At 38.4% G+C, this 22,026-nt stretch overlaps 1 protein-coding gene across 3 annotated transcripts in view; it reads left to right on the forward strand.

Moving 5' to 3' along the window:
* Positions 1-482: 482 nt before the first annotated feature.
* Positions 483-22,026, forward strand: part of TTBK2 (tau tubulin kinase 2) — a 75,294-nt gene continuing 53,750 nt past the window's right edge. The window contains exons 1-2 of one of the 3 annotated variants that reach the window (XM_014057331.2): positions 483-860; positions 12,254-12,412. In XM_014057331.2, coding sequence (XP_013912806.2) covers positions 12,344-12,412 — 69 coding nt within the window. In that variant the 5' untranslated portion in view covers positions 483-860; positions 12,254-12,343. Of the gene's footprint in view, positions 861-907; positions 1,019-12,253; positions 12,413-22,026 lie in introns of those variants that run through there. The other 2 variants (XM_014057333.2, XM_014057332.2) reach the window with 2 other exon arrangements.

Raw genomic sequence — 22,026 nt, forward strand, 5'->3', positions numbered from 1 at the left:
TTTTCTTTAAGCACCAGATTGCGTTTAAGAAGAAAGTAATCACTAGTTCCGCTACAGCAAGGTAAAATGCTGCCGTCAGTGTGTTTGTCCAATTTAGGACTGTGTCCCTAGTTGGAAGTCGCCGTTACTTCTGATCTGTCACATCCCACGAGTAGATACCATAACCCCGTATTCCACCCTTCGGGAATCCCTTTCCGATAAGTAACGCACATTAAACTACAATACCCAGAATTCTTTTCAAAAAACCCACTCGCAAAATTCGCCTCATAAGCAAATATGAGGACAGCGGCGTCTCTAAGATACGGCCGCCCGCCAGACTGATTGAAAGAGCTCCCGTCCAATCTGCTACGGAATTTTGGTAAACGCTCCAATAACGTTTCACAGTGTCGACGCGGTGGGCGGATTCTCTCGAGGGATCGCTTGGCTGCCTAGCGCTAGGATGGAGGGCAAGGGAAAAGGAGGGGGCTAGTTGCGACGGCAGTAGCGAGAGCAGTCGCGTCCCGAGGGGGACTGCAGGCGACTGAGCCGACAAGGGGTGGCGTCGGCGTCGGCAGTGAAGCGGTTAACCCTGCAGGGAGAGAGAGAAAGAGAGCGAGAGAGAGAGAGCGAGAGACAACGGCAGTTCAGCGAGTGCCGCTGATTGCCTGCCGCCTCCTCCTCCTGCCCTCCCCTCCCCGTTAGTTACCCCGCCCGTCAGCTCGCGCTCCTTCAGGCTCCTTCTCAGCCTACCCTAGTCCGGTCCGGTCCCGCAGTTACCATAGAGACGGCGACGACGACTGAGGCGCCACTGCCGCCTGCTTGCAAGCCATGGGCCGGAGTCTGCTGCTGAGCTGTGCTGTGCTGTGCCGGAGGGGGCCGCGGTAATAACATTCCCCTTCTTCTCCTCCTCCTCCTCCTTCCTCCTCCTCCTCCTCCTCTTCCTTTCTTTCGCCCGGAGGCTCCCCAGAAAAAAAAAAGAGTTTCTCCGAGCCGGTCCCTCTGGCAGGCTGACGAGGCAGGGGCGCCGCTCGCGTTCCAGGTGAGAGCTCTCTCCGGCCCAGCGGAACAGGGCGGGCGGGGGGGGTGTCACCGACGGAGGGGCTTTTGTGGGCAGAGGGCAACCTTGTTGACATTCCGCGGCACCAGCGGCTCAGGGGCGCGAGAGAGAGATCGTTTCTGTCGCCGCCCCGGGGGGCGCAAAAGGGCAGCTGGCCCGTGCTGAGGATGCTTTTGGGGGGGAGGGCAGCGGGGAGGGGACACAACTGGCCGCCGACGGCCCTTCTTCGCCTTGCCGTTGTGGTGACGGGGTTGAAGGCATCGTGGGGATGCGCCTTTGAAGATGGAGGGAGTGGGGGGGGGGCGGCGGCGACGGCGTCTCCCGGCAGTCGAAGGTTGTTTGGAGACGAGAGAGAGAGAGAGAGAGAGAAGGGCAATCTTTAGGGCACCGATATCCAATAGCCTTCGAGATGTTGTTCGGGTTTTTGTTTTTTTTACACGCGGGGACAGAAAGGGGCGGAAATGCTGCAATGAAACAAACACAATAACAACAACAAAGCCCAAACAAACCCTCCGAAACATGACCCTTGCGTAGCAGAGGACCTGGCCCATCTTTTAATCTAGTTAGTTTGTCCCGACTCCTGTGGTTTTCCCCCATGCAATGCGCGCCTCACAACTGGATAAATAGCAAGATGGACCGCCGAAGTTTGTTCTCCTCGAACCAATGAGATGCTACAACAGTTAAGCCAGCTGCTTTTGAAGAGGGGAAAAATCATTGTGGGCTCTATGTGGGGTTTAATGTGAAAGATCACAGTTTTATCTTAAGGCTTGGTTGTCTCGGCCTCTCTTTTCATTGGTGGGGACTAATGGGGAGGGGCGGGTGGTAGGCAGCTTGACTTTAAAACCAGGTAATGTCGATGCAGTTGTCTCTCTTTTATTCATAGAAATAGTGTGTAGTATTGGGGGCAGATGGAGACTGAAACTAAACATTGCAGTTGCATGATGATATGAATACAGTTATGTAGTATATACTTTCCCCCCCAAAGTGACAGATATGATCTTCTGACCTTAAAACTAGTTGGAAGCAGGAAAGCATCTGTTTCAGAAATTACAGACTTTTCACTTTCTGTTCTGTAATAACAATAGAATTGTGGTTCTTAATATAAGGTCTTTGTATCCAATTAAAAGGAGTAGGTTATTAAATGATAATGATGATGATATCCATTCACTTGAGTTCCAACTCTTGGCATTCTATTGGCTAGGTCTCTCCACATCTTCCAATTTTGCATTATTTCTTTGAGATTTTCTATGTTCTGTCCGGTGTCAGCTTTGATAGTGTCCAGCCACTGTGCTTTTCTGACAGCCTGAGTTTCCTTTTATTGCTAACTCTTCCAAACATAACAGCTTTCTCCAGTAAATTCTCCTACATGACATGGCCAAAGTAAGTGAGATGCAGTGTGATTTTTCCTTTTAGTGATATGCCTGGTGTTCTATACTCCAGTACTTCCTTGTTAGTCATCTTTGCTGTAGCATTTTCTGTATATAATATTCAAGGTTATCTGAGAAATGCCTTCTTAAATGAATTAAGGTTTTTACAATATGCACATGAATTGATTCTAATACACTTGAAAGTTGATTAGAAAACTTTTTTCAAAAGTTGAAGATAATCAGTAAAGTATTCATAGGTTTGTGGTTTGTAAGAAATAACGAACTGAGCTGGACTTTAGCTTGTCAAACAGTTTCAATAAAGAAGACTCAGTTATTTTCTTGCTGTATTGCAGGAATTATGCTTTTAAAAAATCCTCTCTTTGTCAGGTGATAGAAATCAGTACCACATGGGAAGTTCCAATTAAACTGATTTATTGCTATCAGCCTGTGCACAGAAATCTTCTCAACTGTTAGTACCTACTTGGAGTTAGATAAGGCCCCATGGAATTCAAGGGAGGTTGGGAGTTGTAGTTAGTCTGCTTGTCGCTATGTAGGAATTCTAGGAACCTACCTGGACAACTGCCTTGCAGTTTCTTGGCAACATTGTTCAGAAGTGGTTTGCCATTGCCCCCTTCCTCGGGCTAAAAGAAAGTGACTAGCCCAAGATCACCCATATAGCTTTATGCCTAAAATGGGACTAGAACTCAATCACACATTTTCTACTATGATGCCCTAACCATTACCTGAAAGTGGCTCTCATTTTTCATATTAATATTGAATAGTCATGATATATCAAAATAGTAAAAGCCAATACTATATCAGTGCTTTATTTCCTATCCCTTTTGGTTTCCTCCATTCTATCATATCTCCTCTTGAGAGCCCCCCCTCCTCTTCCAAGAAAATATAAGATGGAGTAGAAGGTGAAAATCTATTTTACTGATAAATACTATTCCACAAGAAGGGAAAGATGGAATGTTAGATACATGTTTTATTTTTCACACACTTCCAACATTGATCTTGATTTTGATCTTGATATTCTTATGTTTAAAGGCTCTTATGCAAAAGTAGGTCTCACTGATTTCAGTTTTGATCCCCCCCCAGTAAATATATCAATGTATGTTCTCCAACCTTCACAAGGAAGTAAGTTTTGTAAGAACTCTTTATTTGTCCCACATTAGACTGTATTTTCATAGCTACTCTGGATGTCACCACTTAATGTTTTAATAAAATATACTAGAACTTGAAATGGTCCATAATCTAATAAATCAATACATTTCTAATAAATTTATGCTTGTGGAAATAACATTTATAAATTGCTCTTTTACAGATTTTCTGTAGTATTATCAGTAATCCTGACTTTTAAGTGTTTGAGCTATGATTCAAATCATGTGCCTTAGATATAGTAGTTGTTTTGACCTTTTTTGGATGTGGGCTTATGCAAAGAATGGAAGAAGCTCTTAAGCAAATTTCTTTCTCCCTCCCTCCCTCCCTCCCTCCCTCCCTCCCTCCTCTCTCCTCTCTCCCCCCTCATGTGTGTGTGTGTGTGTGTTTGTGTATGTGTGTGTGTGTGAGTGAGAGAGGGGGGGGGAGGAGCCTCATTCAGTTCTATTTATTCTTCTCCAGTAGATCAGAAAGGAAGGATGCTTACTGCGTTAGGACTGTATCAATCTTTCACAGATCTGTGGAAGTGAATTACAAAACACTTCTTTTCAAATTCTTATTTTTCTGTATTTTGAGATTGCTTTGGAAGTACTTTTGTCTGTCTGAGTATGGGTATTTATATACCCCACTTTTCTTCAGGCCAACCATTCATTGCTTGTGGAGATAGCCAGGAGTAGTTACCAAAATAGCCATCAAATCAGAGAAAAGATAAAAATGTGAAAAGAGTGCTTTGCACATGGTCCATATTTTTCTGAAACACCTCTTTCAAAGGATTTGCGAAGCCTTACCAGATACTCTAATAAAAAAAAATTATACTAAGAATGATGTGAAAATTTTTAGATATTGTGGACTATTAATAAGGCAATGAAAATAAATCTGGTTTGTAGGATTTCATAATTGATCCCAATAAAGAATTTGGTATACGATAAAACTGAGAGAAGAGAATGTAATTTTTATAAGGGAAAATATGAGAATTCATGAAACAGATAGAATAAAGAGAGAAAGAACAGAGTTTTGATAGACGAATTATATGAGCTGTTTCCGTGCTGAAAAATGTAAACATGTATCTTGCAAGGAAACATTTATGTATTTCATTTATATACCATATGCTGTGAACCATGAGGCCAGCCTGAAGTAGTTTGCAATAGAAAATAATGACAACCAAAATAAAATGGTATCCAAAGCAAATATTACAATGCAATGTAAATCCATCAGGATTATAATAACTTGGCTTCCAGCAATAACCATTAAAATGCTATGAAAGAGCTCCATTTTCATTCCTTTTTTAAATTACAGGAGGGATACCACCATATGGATCTCTAGAGGGAGACTTTTCGAGAGAATACAGTCTGCCACAAAGAACCATTGACACTTGCCCCCTTTTCTGAATCTCTCAAAGTTAGGAGAGAGACGGCTCAGGATCCCCAGACAGGAAAGGTAGCCAAGTCTAATAGGTTTGATTTGAAGTAGATGATTACCTGAGATGCCAATCTTTAATGTTAAAATCATAACTTTGAATTGTACTCCAGAGCCTATGGGTAGCCACTACAGAAACCTCAGCATCAGTGTTATGTTCAAGTAAAAGACTATTACCTAATGACAGGCAGGCTGTTACATGTTGAACCTACTGTGGCTCCTGACAGTCTTCATGTAGAGTCAATTAAAGTGATACGTACGGGAGGTGACAAGAGTGTGAGTCACTGTTGTCAGGCCTATTTCTCCAGAAAGGCTGAAACTGGCATACTAGCAGTAGCAACTTGTTTCTTTCCATCCAGGCCCTGACAACCAAGAAGAATTAGGTCATGATTTCTACTGTCTCAGCAGGGTTCCATGCCCTGGTCTAAAACTTAACTGAAAAGAGCCCAGATAATCCTATTTTCCATATAATATTCTGTTGTTGGAACTTCACCAACAACCTTCTCCATAAAGGAAAGGTTATAAATTGGACAATAGTTGTCCACTATGGCTGGATCTACAGAATGTCTCTTCAAGAGAAGATAATTTTTTCAAGGTGACAGCCACCATTTCCTTTCCCAGTGAAGGGTTGACAATCTTGCTGATCTACCCAGTCACATATTTACTGGTTTTACATGAGAATGAGGTGAATCATGGGTCCAATTCACATATTGTTGATATACTGCTCTGCTTTTCATTTCCTATCTAGAATATTTTGTTTTTGTCAGAATGCTGCCCAAATAATTAACAGAACCTCATTGATTTTTCTCACTCTTCAAAAGGGAGAAGCACAAATGATTTGCCATCTTTATTTCTGTAGTTTAGGTTTAAAGTTATCTCAGACACATGTTTGGTAAATTCATTTCTGATCTTCCTCTACCAAATTTAAGGTTAACTTTTGCTATTCCATCCCCAAAGCTCCTCGGTAAACCAGACATGATTGAAATTATATAATTCTGCCATCTATGCACTACAATGTAATTAATTTTTTTAAAAAATGGATAAATATAAGAAGATAGTAGTTTAAATTAGGCAGCAAAGCAGGCAGGATTCCTAGCAAGGAGATAAATAACAAAGATATGCTTAAGATTCTTCTGAAAATACTATAAAAAATAACATAATTGACTGGTGAGGCCTTCTTGGACTGGCACCAAGAAGGCCTGGTCTAGTTAATTTTAAATGGGCTTATAAAACCATCTTTTCTATGGAATCTATTTCCCACAAACAAAATTTAGAGTGAGCCATTCTTTAGATAAGGGACCCCAAGCCATACAGAGATTTATATATGATAATAAGCATCTTGAGTTTTGCATGAAAAATAATAAGGACCCAATTTAATCAAAATAAATGCTATATGTATTTAGTGAATACTGCTGATAGGCATCTGCCAGATTTTGAAACTGCTGAAATGTCTGCAATAGAATGCTAAATCATGCACAGATGGAAGTAAGAACTTCTAGCTATTGTACTGACCTGGCACTCAGGGACAGTGAAAGGTCTAAATCACTCCAAATTGCAGGGTTAATTTCTCAGAGAAAAAATACTCTAGGATAGAAAATATCTATTCTAATTATTGAGAACCACTGCACTACCAGACTTCAATTTCAATGTGGTATTCCTCATCAAATCTGTAACTAGATGAGGAACAGCAATAATAGCAAAATAATTATGAAGTTTGGCATTTGTAACACAAATGGAAAAGAGAAATTCAAATAGATATCTTTTTAATACATGTTAGCAAAAAGTATAATTGGGCTAGAAACCTATTGTGAAAGCTACTTCTCATGTGATCAGATTAAGAAAAACTGAAACCAGATTAGTCCATTACTAAAACAAGACATACCTTAAGTACAAATTGTTTCTCCTGTCAAAAAGACAATAGCTACAAGACTCTTACACTGTTAGGCAGGAAAAAAGGTGCAAGAAGATAAACTTTGATTCCATGATAAATATAACTTACATTTACTATTCTTATTACTGGGATTTTTTGTAACTGATTCATTAGCTTTTTCACAATAAGCTTACTTATCAAAGCTTCTGTATTCTCTATCTGTTTGTTCCTACTTCCAAGTTAACTTGTCAAGAGAAACTTGACATCTACTGTGTGTTCCTGACACAGAAGCTAACAATTGTATTCATTTATTGTAGTTGATGGGGGTTTCTTAGTCTTCTATAAATGTTTTAATATTCTTTAGATGCTTGGGACCAGACGTGGGCTTAGATCAGCTGAACCAGTAGTAGCAGTAGACTTATATACCGCTTCATAGGCCTTTCAGGCCTCTCTAAGCGGTTTACAGAGAGTCAGCATATTGCCCCCAACAATCTGGGTCCTCATTTTACCCACCTCGGAAGGATGGAAGGCTGAGTCAACCCTGAGCCGGTGAGATTTGAACCGCTGACCTGCTGATCTAGCAGTAGCCTGCAGTGCTGCATTTAACCACTGCGCCACCTTGGTAGTGGCATTGGGAGGCTCCACCCAGACAGTTCTGCACGTGCGCAGAAATGTCACACTCCCACCTGAACAGGTAGTAAAAAAATTAGCCACCCTGTATATAGTTCTTCTAACTATATACAACAAGATCTAAAACTTGCTGTGTAAATTGGTGGAACACAAAGAAGTTGTATTTCAAAGTTCAATTCTTAATATTAACATTCAGGAGAAAGTTATGAAAACCATCATATAGCAACTGAGTATTTTGCCAGGTAACTGCAAAATAACTGTAGAACATGATAATGTCTAGATGCCTTTTTTGTAACTATGTTTCAATCATTATATATTTCATGGTTTTAATTGCATCTGTTTTCTGATAACTGTAGACTTGTTAACTCTCCTGAGTCAAAATAGTAACATTCTTTGGTTTGTTACACAGTAGCAGATGCCAAATGTCTGAATATGGAATAGAACAGTGTTTCTCAACCTTGGCAACTTGAAGATGTCTGGACCTCAACTCCCAGAATTCCCCAGCCAGCATTTGCTGGCTGGGGAATTCTGGGAGTTGAGGTCCAGACATCTTCAAGTTGCCAAGGTTGAGAAACACTGGAATAGAAAGTTATTGAAGTACTGCGACCTGCATTGCTGACTTTGTATGAGCTCAACTCAAAGACACTTTACAGTACTTTATAAACCACACTTAAGTATAATATGTTTTTTTTAATTGTAGGAAAGACTGTAGGATGATTATTGATATGAATTGATAATAGTGCTGAAGAAAGCTTATTGAGGCTTGCAGAATTTTAGAAAAAATGAATTCGTGTCAGTATGGTATTTTTTCTTTCCAAGTTTGGTTGTGTTTATGAATGAGAATCACTGAAAGATTCTGTCAGAAACTGAAGTTGTTTTAATAGATTTTAAAATATTGTTAATTGCTACAGTAATATATTTAAGGATTACCTATATTTTTAAAATATATGCTGTATTGTTACACTCCTTCATTTGAAAAGGAAGTGGGCCTGATAGCTGTAATATATGATTGGTTTAGATTGTAAATTAGTATCTTTGTTTATTTAAACAGGGGTTTGTTCTATTTCCAGAGACAATTGCTTTTAAATTTGCGTTTTCCTGAAGTACTGAAGTATACTATTCCTTTGATTAGGAGCAAAAAATATTCAAGTTAGTATGAAAGCCAGAAACAGATAACTCGGACAGTGTAAGATGAAAAGTATGTAAAAATAAAAAGTTTTTCAGATGGTAAAATCTCACTAGAATAGGGGCATGGGTTTTCAATGGACAAAGCTTCCTTTGAACTCTATTCAAACTATGGGTGGTTCTCAAAAGAGAATTATTTCTGCCACTTGTATGTTTCATTTATGGAATTTTAGGGGGATTCAAATGTTGTCATCTGCTATTATAATTTGCTTCTTTCATCTTTTCATAGAAAACGATTAAGGTGGAGGGGGGAAAACTCTTACAAAGTTTTTTTGTGAATGTACCATGGAAGAGCCTTTTCTATGTTCTTATCAATTGTATTTGAAATGTCTATAGAATGTATAGTGTCTTTCCCATTGTTTTGAATGAAAAAATGTGCTCATTTGGAAAGAATAAAGATTTCAAAGATATAAGTATCTGCATTAAGGGGGTATGTTTTGCATTTGTGCTGCACAGTGAAGTCTGATTCCTTGCATAAAATTTGGCTCCTCAGGAATTAAAAATAGCATTCACACGCTCTTTTTACCTAAGGGTTTATCTCAGCAGGTTATGCAAACATTGTTACAACAATCCTTATGTAATTAATTATGTCTGATCATGGCTAGATTTGCATTTCCCCCATAATGTGAATGTTCTGTATAGTTGCAACAATTCTCTGAAATGTACTAAGTGCTAAATACAGAATCTTTGCATTTAAAGAGATCTGAAAATATACTTTCTACCTAATTATTGATTATTCTAATTTAATTTTTAATTTTTAATTTAATATTTTGTATATTTCACAGTAAACTACTATGAGACAAATATACATTTTAATAAAAATATAAACAACATGGAAGTTGTTAATATATAAACTCTACTTAGCTGCAGTAGCTATATCAGTATACAGAAGCAAAGTTATGACCCGAGCTATTTTCAAACTCTGTTTGACAGGGATTAACTAATTCTTGATTAGTTTTGTACTTAACATATTTTCAGGTTTTGCATGCATTGGTAATAGGGTTTTTTTTTGCCACAGAAATTCATTTCTGCAGGAAAAGATCAGAAAGACAGGTAGACTTAGCATGCTTATTTTCGTGGTAACAAATAAGTGGCATGATGTCTGGACTGAATCAGTGTCTTGCATAATTTCATCAAATGAATTATTAAGTTAGGCTTTAATAAGAGACTCGCTATACCTTGGAATCTTAGTCATGCTTCATTACTGCTTTGTTCTCTCTGTAGCTGCACATTACGATATGTATGTTGTGCTCTTTCAATTTTTGGCAGTTCCTTAGTAGGATTTTTATTTTTATTTTTGGGGAACACTGAGTATTTGTGTATGTTAACTCTTTGAACAACTGCAACAGAAACATTTCTATCTAAACTATCATTAATAGGTTTTGTACAATTCAGTAGGGATAGCCAATCTGAGTTACAAGAGATTGTTATTAGATGTCAAGAAAAAGATACAGGCAGCTCTTTGCTATTTTCTAGCAGTTGTCTGGATTTTTTTCAGCTCAAAAAGGATGTTCTGGTATTTATTTATTAATTAAATTGATATGCTTACTCAGAAGTGACCAATCTGATTATAGCTCTAAGTCAATGGCACTTTGTTCAAGATTGGCTAATGTATGTTTGTAGCCTTTTAGGATGCACATGAGAAGCCATAGGATTTTAATTTTTCATATATTTGCCTAGCACCAGGAAAACTGGGAACTATCAGGTATAATTAAAGGGACCAAACTGGATGGGGGGAAAAAAGAAGCTTAAGACAATATGAAAGAATGGGAATCCAGGTGGAAGTTTCTATTTTGAGTATGCTGCAATGAAGAACTACATTTGAAATGCAGTGGTGTACTTAGAAGAACTCAGCAACCTAGAGTAAACTCTTTTTGAGAAGGATAATGTAATGGCCCAACTAGTCTTCCAAGAGGAACTGAGCTCAGCTCTTTTTGTAAAGAAGGCTTTGAGCGCTATGGATGTGTGCTGAACTCCTTCAAGGAAGTAGAACCTCTAGGCTGGAATACTGCAATGTGCTCTACATGGGGCTGCCCTTGAAGAGTATTCGGCGACTTCAGCTAGTCCAGAATGCGGCCGCACGAGCGATTGTGGGTGCACCTCGTTTCACCCACATAACACCTATCCTCCGCGAGCTGCACTGGCTACCTGTTGATCTCCGGATACGCTTCAAGGTGCTAGTTGTCACCTATAAAGCCCTTCATGGTATTGGATCTGGGTACTTGAGAGACCGCCTACTGCCAATTACCTCCACTCGACCAATTAGATCCCACAGGTTAGGCCTCCTCCGAGTTCCATCAGCCAGTCAATGTCGACTGGCAACTACGCGGAGGAGAGCCTTCTCGGTGGCAGCTCCGACCCTATGGAACGAACTCCCCGTGGAGATTCGTACCCTCACCACCCTCCAGACCTTCCGCATAGCACTTAAAACCTGGCTGTCCCGACAGGCCTGGGGCTAAAGACCTTCACCGTACCCGAATTGTATGAATGTTGTGCTTTTAATGATGTATTGTCCTATATGTAACTCGGTTTGTCTCCCCCTCCCCTTGAATTGTGAGCCGCCCTGAGTCCCCTTGGGGAAAAGGGTGGCATACAAATATTAATAAATACAAATAATAAATACAAAATACAAATAGAAGGATTGTAGAGCTGAAGCGATTTTCTCTGTATTTAAGATGACATAGTTGGTTTGGAATTTCGATGCTGATGTCATGGAAAAATGACTCTTGGTGTTTGAAGGTCTTGACCGTTCTGTTTAGCCACCAGATATGTGTGGATTAGGTCTCTTGTCAAATACCATGACCTTGGTTTTTGAGCAGTTAATTTCTAGCAGCTCTCCTTGATAGTACTCGGCAAGTGTATAAATAAAGTGTTCACTTTGGGCCAATGTGCCTGTTTTGATAGATGGAGAGATTGATTGTTCAATTTGTTTCTGAATGGAATAAAAAGGGGAACTAGAGGGCACCTTTGTTTCATACCTCGTTTGGCTTACCATCTTGTAAATTTGCATAGCAATACTTTCCTTTGTATTTGCTTTGTTGCCCTATTCTATATTTGTTGTGTAGTTTTTTTAGAAAAAAGAAACAAGCTACTATATAATGTGTTGTGGCAATGAACAAAAAAATTACACAAGAAGCATAATCTGTTACATTTTTAATGTAAAGCAAAGTCATTGTTAAGGTTTCTGCTTGAATATGGAGCTAATACTGAAATACTACAAGTAGTTCAAAAATTGTTGTATTGATGTATATAAAACTGTATTCAGAAACTTCCTGGTGTTTATTTTTTATGAGTTTTCTAAATCTTTCTACAAAATGTTGTGCAAGATTTTATTCTTTTGCAGATTTTTTTTTTATTTTAGACATCCTTTAGAATATACAAAGGACAAAAAATTGTTAGTTGCATTCATAATCAAATATATTAAGGTATTTTGTTTCTGCAACTTAATTACTATTGAAATTTGCTGTCTATCTTTGTTCAACTTTGTGTAATTGGAAAATAACCTAGTTAAAATAAAATTAAAAACATTTCTTCTTTGGCCATGATTTTATTAGCCTGATTTCATGTACAGCTGTTTTGTTTCTATAGACTCTGCTTAAATGGAAGCCACGTCTGGGAACTTGATGGTCTCTACTGACATAGGCTTTGCATAGCCACTGTACCACCCCAGAGATTGCAATGAGTGGAGGAGGGGAACAGCCGGATATTCTTACTGTGGGGATATTGGTAAAAGAAAGATGGAAAGTGGTAAGTATGTAATAGTTTTACTGATTTTTTTCAGATGTTTGGTTATATAACATTCAATCAAATAAAAAGAAATCAAAATGTTATGTATATAATTTAAGAGAGCAGACATAGCTATAAACTGCAAGATGGGAGAAGACTGTGCATTACATCCTTCTTAAATACGGTATTGAGCAGCATAATAAATAAATAATCAGGTTATGGCTTACCTAATATGATGGCTGCAAAGAGATAATGAAAATATTATATTTTATCAATGCTTTTCAGGAATGGATTCATATATGTTACAGCTGGTTAGGTGCTTTAACCGTCAGTGTTGTGCCCCCGCTCTTTTCCTGGGTTCTTGTGTAGTTGAAAACTTCACTGTTCCTCTTTTTCTGTCATTCTTACATGATATTTTAAAAATGTTCTGTATAATAATAGTTCTGCCTTTATTAGACTAGTAGGATACAATTTTGTAAACATTCTTTGCTAGTCCAAGTTAACCTCTTTTCCCTTTTTATGTTTGGAATTAGCTGTCTAAACACAATCTCCTTGATGTCTGCAGAGGTTTCTTTGGTTTTTTTTAGTTAATGTACACATAATCCCCCCCCTCCTCTTTGTTTCTTTCACATGCATACACACTCATTCATAGGAGGAAGCTGAAAAATCCAGCAGGGGATAAATGAGTGGAGAGAAGGCCAGTAGGAGGAACATGTATTTGATTGAATGGATCTGTGTGTGTCTGAGTGAGACAGGATATAAAGGAAAAGATGCAATATGTATTTTTGAGAGAAAATGATGGCTGCTTGTGGTCCTGCTTGGGTAAGAGTTTTTTTTTTAATGTATAATGGAAAATTATTTTAAATGTATGTACACAATAGGATATTCTCTTTTAGAGTAAGTACTGTTATATATAAAGATTAGAAAAGAAGTAAGAAATTATAAACCAAATAGGTTAAAAAAGATATAGTGTATAGGTAAATCTAGTTTATACCAACTTTTTATCTGTCTATTTTTAACTCTACCATTTCCACACAAGATTTCCTGTGCTATTTCTCTCTTTTATTTTAGTGTTTTGTGGTATAATAAGACATGAGAATAGAGTGGCATATCCAGAACAACCCAACAGAATTTTTCTGCACTAGTCAGGAGGCAGAGAGAGGAATGAGAAATACCTGCCAAAAGAATATTTTAGCAATTAGCAATGACACAGCTAAAGCATATTCAATAAAATGCAGTATCTTTTGTCAGAACTACTAGATCCTACACATATTCATCAAATGATAATTACTTATTCTTAGTGTAAAATTAATAAGTTTCAGAACGGCAAGTCATCATCAGTAAAGAGTCTAGGGAGGACAAATGGCTGAAGATACAATAGCTGTTGGAAAGGACAAAAAAGCCAAAAGATAATGATATGTATCTTAGTTATAGTCAGTCTGAGGTAATGGGAAGACATCCAGCATAAAACAATTACAAGACAGTCTGTCATGGCTGACTATACATTGTTATCAACGGTCCAAAAATTGATAGACTGAGTATAAACTAGTGGTGGGTTATGACTGGTACGCCCCGGTACCGCATGCATGCGTACTGGTGCCTGCCGGAACACCAGGTACCGTTCCGGTACAGTGCTTCGGAAGGCCCACTCTCCTTACTGGTATTTGAAGTTTTCGGGGCTTCCGCGCATGCACACGGAGCATACAGCGCTTGCGTGATGCTCCGCCAAGCAGCTGGAGCATCACAGAGCGTCGTAGGTGGTAAGTATGCAAGCATGCACTGCACACATTCATGTGGTAGACGCCCGGCCCCGTTACACTGTACCAGTTGCACCGGGATCCAGAACCCACCACTGGTATAAACATCATAATAATTATAATAAAAGACTGAATATGAATCCGAATACTCAATACACAAGGGAAAAGTATGAGGGATAAACAAAATAAGTTCTAGGATTGATCTCTGAGGGATAAATGTAATAAGGAGAAATTCCCAAGGCTAAAAATCTAATATGCAACATTGCAAACAACGAGAAGGAAGGGGGAAAAAACCAATAAAGTACCCAGTCAGTGTTATCCAGGTTCATAATGTTGATAGCTGTTTCTAAATGGTCAAATGTATTAAATACTGCTGTCAGTTAAAAAAAAGTCTGGTACCAAGGTAAAGGACATTTTGGGCACCAAAATATCATTTAGAATTTAAGAATGTGCTATCTCAGTTGAATGGCCTGCTTGATGTCTTGCTTGATGCATTGAGAAGGCCGTTAGAATACAAGTGAAGAATTTATTGTGGGAAGGGAACTCTTCCAAAGATACCCCAAAGGTGCTTTTTCTGGAAACAACTGGATTTCCTTGTTTTTTCTTTGAAGACGTGGGTCACCTAAGTAGTATTCCTGGTTTCCTGTAGTCTGCATTTTTTTTCTCTGGAAATCCATTCCTACTCCCACACCATTCAAAGGGTGTTCATCCCAAATTGTATAGCTAAAAATCTGTAGAGATTCTCAGTCATCCAGGTCGTGGTTGTCCCAAAGGTACTTTTTCATGAGGCAACTGGGCTTTCTTGTTTTTTCTTTGAAGATGTTTCACTTCTCATCCTTCTTCTGCTCTGAAGAAATAATTCTTGGTGGAGAAATATCTGTTTCCTGTATCAATAGAGTACATAACAGGATTGCTGAGCACTACAGCCAAATGGACAAATTTTCAGTACTTGTCTCACAGGCGAATGAATGCTACATCTAGAGAGTTTTTATAAGTTTACAGCAAGATGGGATTCTCCCTTAGAACCAGCAATCTGATAGCAACAGCAACCTGATAGCAGCAGATGGTAATAGACAAGTGATTTGCTTTCCCCCTTAATTTAAAGGTCCCAGAGTAGAGAATATTTTTATTTTTTTAAATTTTTATTAAAGTTTACTATGGTATAAAATGCAAATGGGAATAAAGATTTTAAAAAGGAGAAAGGAATGCAAGGTAGAAAGAAAAAAGAAAAGCAATGACTTCTGACTCTTTGGTGTAGAATACAAAGTACAGTTGCAAGTTCAGCTTTTTGCTTTATATTTCTAGTAGATATAAGAATACAAATAGATACATTTCTATAACTGCAAAAGTAAATTAGTCATCAAAAATCAGAGTTTCATCTCTTTTCTGTTTTGAGCATAAAGTCCAGAAGCAGTTTCCATGTGGAAACAAAACTGGATAAAGTTCTTCTCTTTAATTAAACAGATAGCTTTGCCCATCTCCATCAATTTCATCACTTTTCCCATCCATTCTTACACTTGGGGATTGTTACTGTCTACATATATAATAACAAACTTCCAAATTTTTCATATTCTTTATCCAATAGCCGTAAAAGGAAAAGTTCATGTTTCATTTTTTTTTTAGTTGTTTTAAGAATCTTCAGAATTAAGATAAAAAATCTGACCCCAATATATCTTTGCTTTGTCATAAGATAAAAAGTGTCTTCTTTACATTTACAACAAATATTTGAGATATCTTTATACCTCAAATAAAATAAATTTAATAAATAAGTACATTTACACATTTTTCTTAATATTTTTATATTTAGTCAATCAGATGGAATAATTTTAATCTGTTAATGAATTAAAGTGTTTTAATTAAAAATTTACCTATAGTTTTATATTAATTATTTTATTTTAATGCTGTTGTTTCTTCTAAAACAAGTCCAGAGATATTACATGTTCTTGAAAGTAATAGACAACATTTTAGAAAATATATTCTTGTTTCTGTGGTATGAAAGCTGTTTCTAGAATTACAGCTTTTGCAATGGGTGCCTGTTATTTAACAATCAAGAAAAATAATACAATACAATAATAATACAATAGCAGAGTTGGAAGTGACCTTGGAGGTCTTATAGTCCAACCCCCTGCCTAGGCAGGAAACCCTATACTGTTTCAGACAAATGGCTATCCAACATCTTCTTAAAGACTTCCAGTGTTGGGGCATTCACAACTTCTGGAGGCAAGCTGTTCCACTGATTAATTGTCCTGTCAAGAAATTTCTCCCCAGTTCTAAGTTGCTTCTCTCCTTGATTAGTTTCCACCCATTGCTTCTTGTTCTACCTTCAGGTGCCTTGGAGAATAGTTTGATTCCCTCTTCTTTGTGGCAACCCCTGAGATATTGGAAACTGCTATCATGTTTCCCCTAGTCATTCTTTTCATTAAACTAGACATAACCAGTTCCTGCAACCATTCTTCATATGTTTTAGTCTTCAGTTCCCTAATCATCTTCGTTGCTCTTCTCTGCACTCTTTCTAGAGTCTCCACATCTTTTCTACATCATAGCGACCAAAACTGAATGCAGTATTCCAAGTGTGGCCTTACCAAGGCATTATAAAGTGGTATTAACATTTCACGTGATCTTGATTCTATCCCTCTGTTTATGTAGCCTAGAACTGTGTTGGCTTTTTTGGCAGCTGGTGCACACTGCTGGCTCATATTTAAATGGTTTTCCACTAGGACTCCAAGATCTCTCTCACAGTTACTACTATTGAGCAGGGTACCACCTATATTGTACGTGTGCATTTTGTTTTTCTTGCCTAAATTTCATTTTATTAGATAGTGCCCAATGTTCAAGTTTGTCAAGATCCTTCTGTATCTTAAGCCTATCTTCTGGAGTGTTGGCTATTCCTGCCAGCTTGGTGTCATCTGCAAATTTCCCCATTTATTCCCTCATCCAAATTATTGATGAAGATGTTGAAGAGTACTCTGCCTAAAACAGAGCCTTGGGGTACTCCACTGCATACTTCCCTTCATGTAGATGCAGTTCCATTGAGGACTACACGTTGAGTGTGGTTGGTCAGCCAGTTACAATCCATCTGATGGTGATGCTATCTAACCCACATTTTTCTACTTTATCTAGTAGTAGGTTATGGTCTACTTAAATGCCTTACTGAAGTCCAAGTAAATTATATCGACGGCATTTCTCTGGTCCACTAATTTTGTCAATAAGATTAGTCTGGCATGATCTATTTTTGACAAACCCATGTTTGCTTTTGGCTATTACTTTGTTTACTTCTGGGTATTTGCTAATTCGTTGCTTGATTATCTTTTCCAGAATTTTTCCTGGTATTGAGGTCAGGTTGATAGGTTTGTAGTTTCCTGGATCTATTGTTTTTCCTTTTTTGAAGATGGGAACCACATCAGCTCTTTTCCAGTCCTCTGGCAGTTCCCCGGTGCTCCAGGATCTCTGAAAGATATAGTTCAGTGGTTCTGAGATCTTGTCTGCCAATTCCTTCAGAAACCTAGGGTGTAATCCATCCAATCCTGGTGATTTGAACTCATCGAGGGTAGACAGGTGTACACTTACCATTTTCTTCCCTATTGCAACTTGTGTTCCTAATCTGATTTTTGTGCTGTTTTTGATAGGTTTGACTGTTTTATCCCTTTGTGTAAAGACAGATGCAAAAAATGAGTTAAATAGTTCTGCTTTCTCCCTGTTGCTTGTCACCTTCTTGCCACTTTCTCCCAGCAATGGACCAATTGTTTCCTTAACTTTTTTCTTGTTTTTAACATGTTGGAAGAAGCTTTTTTCGTTATTTTTTACTTTTGTGGCAAGCCTTTCTTCATTGTGAACCTTAGCTTTCCTCACTTCATCTTTACAGGCTCGGGCTGTTTGCTGATATTCTGCCTTAGTTATTTCCCCCTCTTTCCACTTTTTATACTTATCTTTTTTGTCTTTCGATTTGTCGGAGAGTTTTTTATGCAACCATGCTGGTTTCTTTGGGGAGCTGTTATTTTTCTTCTTCATTGGTATTGTGTTAGACTGGGCTTTTGTAATCTCATTTTTCAAAATTTCCCAAGCTTCTTGAGTTGTTTTCCCCTTGAGGATTCTCATCCATGAAATTCTTCCCAAGCTTTCTCTAAGTTTATTGAAATTAGCTCTCCTAAAGTCCAAGACTCTAGTTTGACTTTGTTCTACTACTTGTTTTTGCATAATGTTGAATTCCAATATTGCATGGTTACTTACCCCCAGGGTTCCCGTGGCTTCGACACCTTCTATCATTTCCTCTCCATTAATGATAATTTAGTCCAATATGGCTGATCCCCTTGTTCCCTTCTCTACTTTTTGGGAAACAAAGTTGTCTGCTAGGTTTGTTAGGAACCTGTTGGATCTTCCACTTGGTGCAGAGTTTGTTTCCCAGTTGATGTCAGGGTAGTTAAAATGCCCCATTACTATTGTGATGTACTTCCTACATACCTTAGTTAGCTGACTAGCAAAAAGTTCATCTACTTCCTCTGCTTGGTTGCCTGGCCTGTAGTATATTCCTATGGCAATGTTATTTCCCCCCAACCTTTAATATTGATCCAAATGCATTCAAGATAATTCTCATCATTATTGTGCTCTATTTCTGTAGAGATGTAGTTATTTCATATATATAGTGCAACTCCACCTCTTTTATTTGGTCTATTTCTTTTAAATAATTTGAATCCTTCTAGGTGTATATTCCATTTGTGGGTTTCATCCCACCAAGTTTCTGTAATGGCAACAATATCATATCTGCCCTCATTTACTTGAATTTCTAATTCATCCTGTTTATTTCTCATACTCTGTGCATTGGTGTATAGACATTTTAGTCCATTTTGATTGACCCTGTGTTTACTGTTTACATAACCTGTGTTATGCCTGACTGCCCCTATTTTCTTGCCACTTGTATGATTCATGCACATGGTGTGGCACTCACTATTAAATGCTTGGTTTTGCTTGATAGCAGGAGTGATAATCTTACCCACACAAACATCTATATTACATGCACTGATAACCCTATGAATTTTAGATTACTGGGGACAGAAATGTTCTGTATCAATTAATTCTCTGTCCCCGTTGTTCAGTTTAAATGTTTATCCAGAAAATCTGTGAATTAAATTCATGCCAGGTAACTCAGTCCCTTTCTTGGCAAACCATCTCTTTTGTACAGTTTTTCATTGGACCAGCTGCAGACATCATGACTAATAAAACCAAAGCCTTCCCTTTTACACCACTCCTTTAGCCACACATTAAACTGCTACACACTGGCCCTTCCCTTTTTTGTTTTGCATTTGATTAAATCTACATATGAAACATATTTCCAATTAAAATCTTATATATAATTGGCTAAGATTTATTTTAAATGGATGATAATCCTATTTTAGTACATTTTTCTAGCAGTCTTATACTTTGCATGATTCTAGCTTTGTAACTGATGGGGAACATGAACATTCTGGATGTTAATATCTTGATTGTAATAGTACTATCGTGGCGTTTTTTAATTTTCTGAAACAATTGCTCATATACAGCCAACAATGTTATTTTAGAATTTCTATTATTTTGCCTAATTTATTTCTCAGTGATAATAAAAAATAAGTGCACATAATATAACAGTACAGGAGACTTCCGGTTTGGCGTCACGCTGGTGCGAGCTGCCGACAGATCCTCTGCTCGGTTCGCCCGGCCTTTTGCACGAGCGTGGCCATTGCAGGCAAGGTCTTTTCGAGGTGCGAGGACCAGTGGAGAGGGGAAGCATCGGAGCAGTGGGGGGGGGAGAAGGGCGATCCCCCCCAAGGAGCAAGAGGCTCCCTCAGATCGAGTGCAAAGGAGGTCGGCTGATTAATGGCCGACCAGAAGACGTGACTGCCAGCCTTTAACAAGGAAGGGAAAGACAGCTGCAGGGAACATATCGGATTGGAAGACGGTAAACGAAAGACCTTGATTTAAGAGACTAAATTTGAAGAAACTAATTAATCTGAGCACGGATACGTGAGTGGGTGCATTGAGTTGAAGCGGCGAATAAAGACGGACAGGGAAAGATTTAAGAGAGCTGAGCAGCAGATCGGATAGAGAAGGACTGAGTTTTTGAATATTTAAGGCTGGAGGATTAACAGTGGGCGAGACGGTGAAGAGAAAGACAGACGGTTGGATCTGCCTTCCTCGTGGGAAAAAAGGGGAAGAAGATCTTCGAGTCACGAGGGTTTGAATTATCTTTAAAACTTTGGTGAGGCGGGTGCCGAGACAGTCGGATAGAGACAACAGAGGGGCGACATCTTGAAAGCGAAAACTGAGCGGCGGGGGAAAAAAAGTCATCTCTCTCCCTGCCTCTTTCTTTATTTCACTGACAACAAGAGGTGATTGATGGGTGAGCTTTGAAACGACTATCGTGAGCTCTGACCTCTCCCGTCTTTTGACTCTCCACACTGAAATATACTCTTCCTCCCTAGTGGACTCCTCCCAGAGACTATAGAACTGTTCTATTGTATAGTACTGCCCTAATTTAACTATCTTTCTTTTTCTGGGGTGTTCATCACAGTGGAGCAATTAGATTAATGGATTAATAACTGATTATCCTCTGGTAGATCAAATTTCAACTGACTGCTTGATTGATTGTTGAACAATATATTGAGACTTGGGTAACTGATATATTATTAACATTATTGACTAGATATTTAACTCATTGATCAATTAATTAATTAATTAAGTATAAGTTATTTAAAAAGTTTATAGATTAACGTAATAGAATTGTATAAATACTTTAGCAGCAATTAGAAGGTACCGGAACTACAGATCGAAGGGGGATAGCTGAATTAAACTAATACTAATGGCAACAAGAATAGCAACCTTAACTAAAGGAAGTAAAAAACAAACTTTTCTATCCACTCCGGTGAGGGAAAAGTCGCCTGAGGGCAGGCTGACGGGAGATAAGCCAGCCTCAACTTCACAAGGCCAGGAGGTACAGGACTCTCTACAGGAAGTAATTTTGAAGATGAATGAAAACATCACCAAAGGCCTGGAGGGAGTAAAAAACAAAATGAGTGAAGTCAAAAACAATATGGGGGGGATTGAAGAGCGTGTAGGGGCTATCCAAGCAGCGTTGTCAAGAAATGAACAGGAAATAAAAGAAGTTAAGGGGAGAACGGAAATAACAGAAAAAAGAATAGATAAGATAGAGGACAGACTGGAATCCATAAACAAAAACTTGGAGGAGGCTATCCTCCACCTAGAATTAGAGAGATCAGCGTTTTATTTGAGACTACAAAATGTAGAAGAAGCGAGACATGAAAATCTACTGATTGCAGAAATCTTGGGACTAGTACTTGACAAACCAAAAAACGAGATCATCAATGAATTGGATGAAGTTTATAGAATTAACACAAGTTTCGTGAGACGTCATCGACTTCCAAGGGAGATCCATGTGAGGGTTCTAAGAAGACAATTGAGAGAGGATATCTTAAACACAATAAGAGGGGATTCATTAACATATAAAGGCAAAGAAATTCTTATTCTGAAGCAGATCCCCCGGAGAGTTAGAGAGAAAAGAAGAAAATATAACTTCCTCTCTTCACAATTAAATAGACATAGAATCCCGTTTCGATGGCTCCTCCCGGAAGGAATGCTGGTAACATGGAGGGAAAAGAAATACCGGATAGATACTTTGGAGAAAGCTCAAGAATTTCAGGAACTCTTATTTGCAGACAAAGAGAGGTTTAATAAAGAAGGAACCTCAAGTAGAGGACAAGAAGACATTATAACTGAATCTCAACTGGAGGAGCGAGAGACGAGAGAGGTCAGAGAACGAGAGAGATATGGCAGAGAAGAATCAAGAGCAAGGTCCCCAATTGAGACAAGATCCAAAGGTGCCCTCAAAGC

This window comes from Thamnophis sirtalis, unplaced genomic scaffold (assembly GCF_051295495.1).
Source record: "Thamnophis sirtalis isolate CommonGarterSnake01/CBP01778 unplaced genomic scaffold, rThaSir2_p1.2 scaffold_1, whole genome shotgun sequence".
Taxonomy (NCBI): domain Eukaryota; kingdom Metazoa; phylum Chordata; class Lepidosauria; order Squamata; family Natricidae; genus Thamnophis; species Thamnophis sirtalis.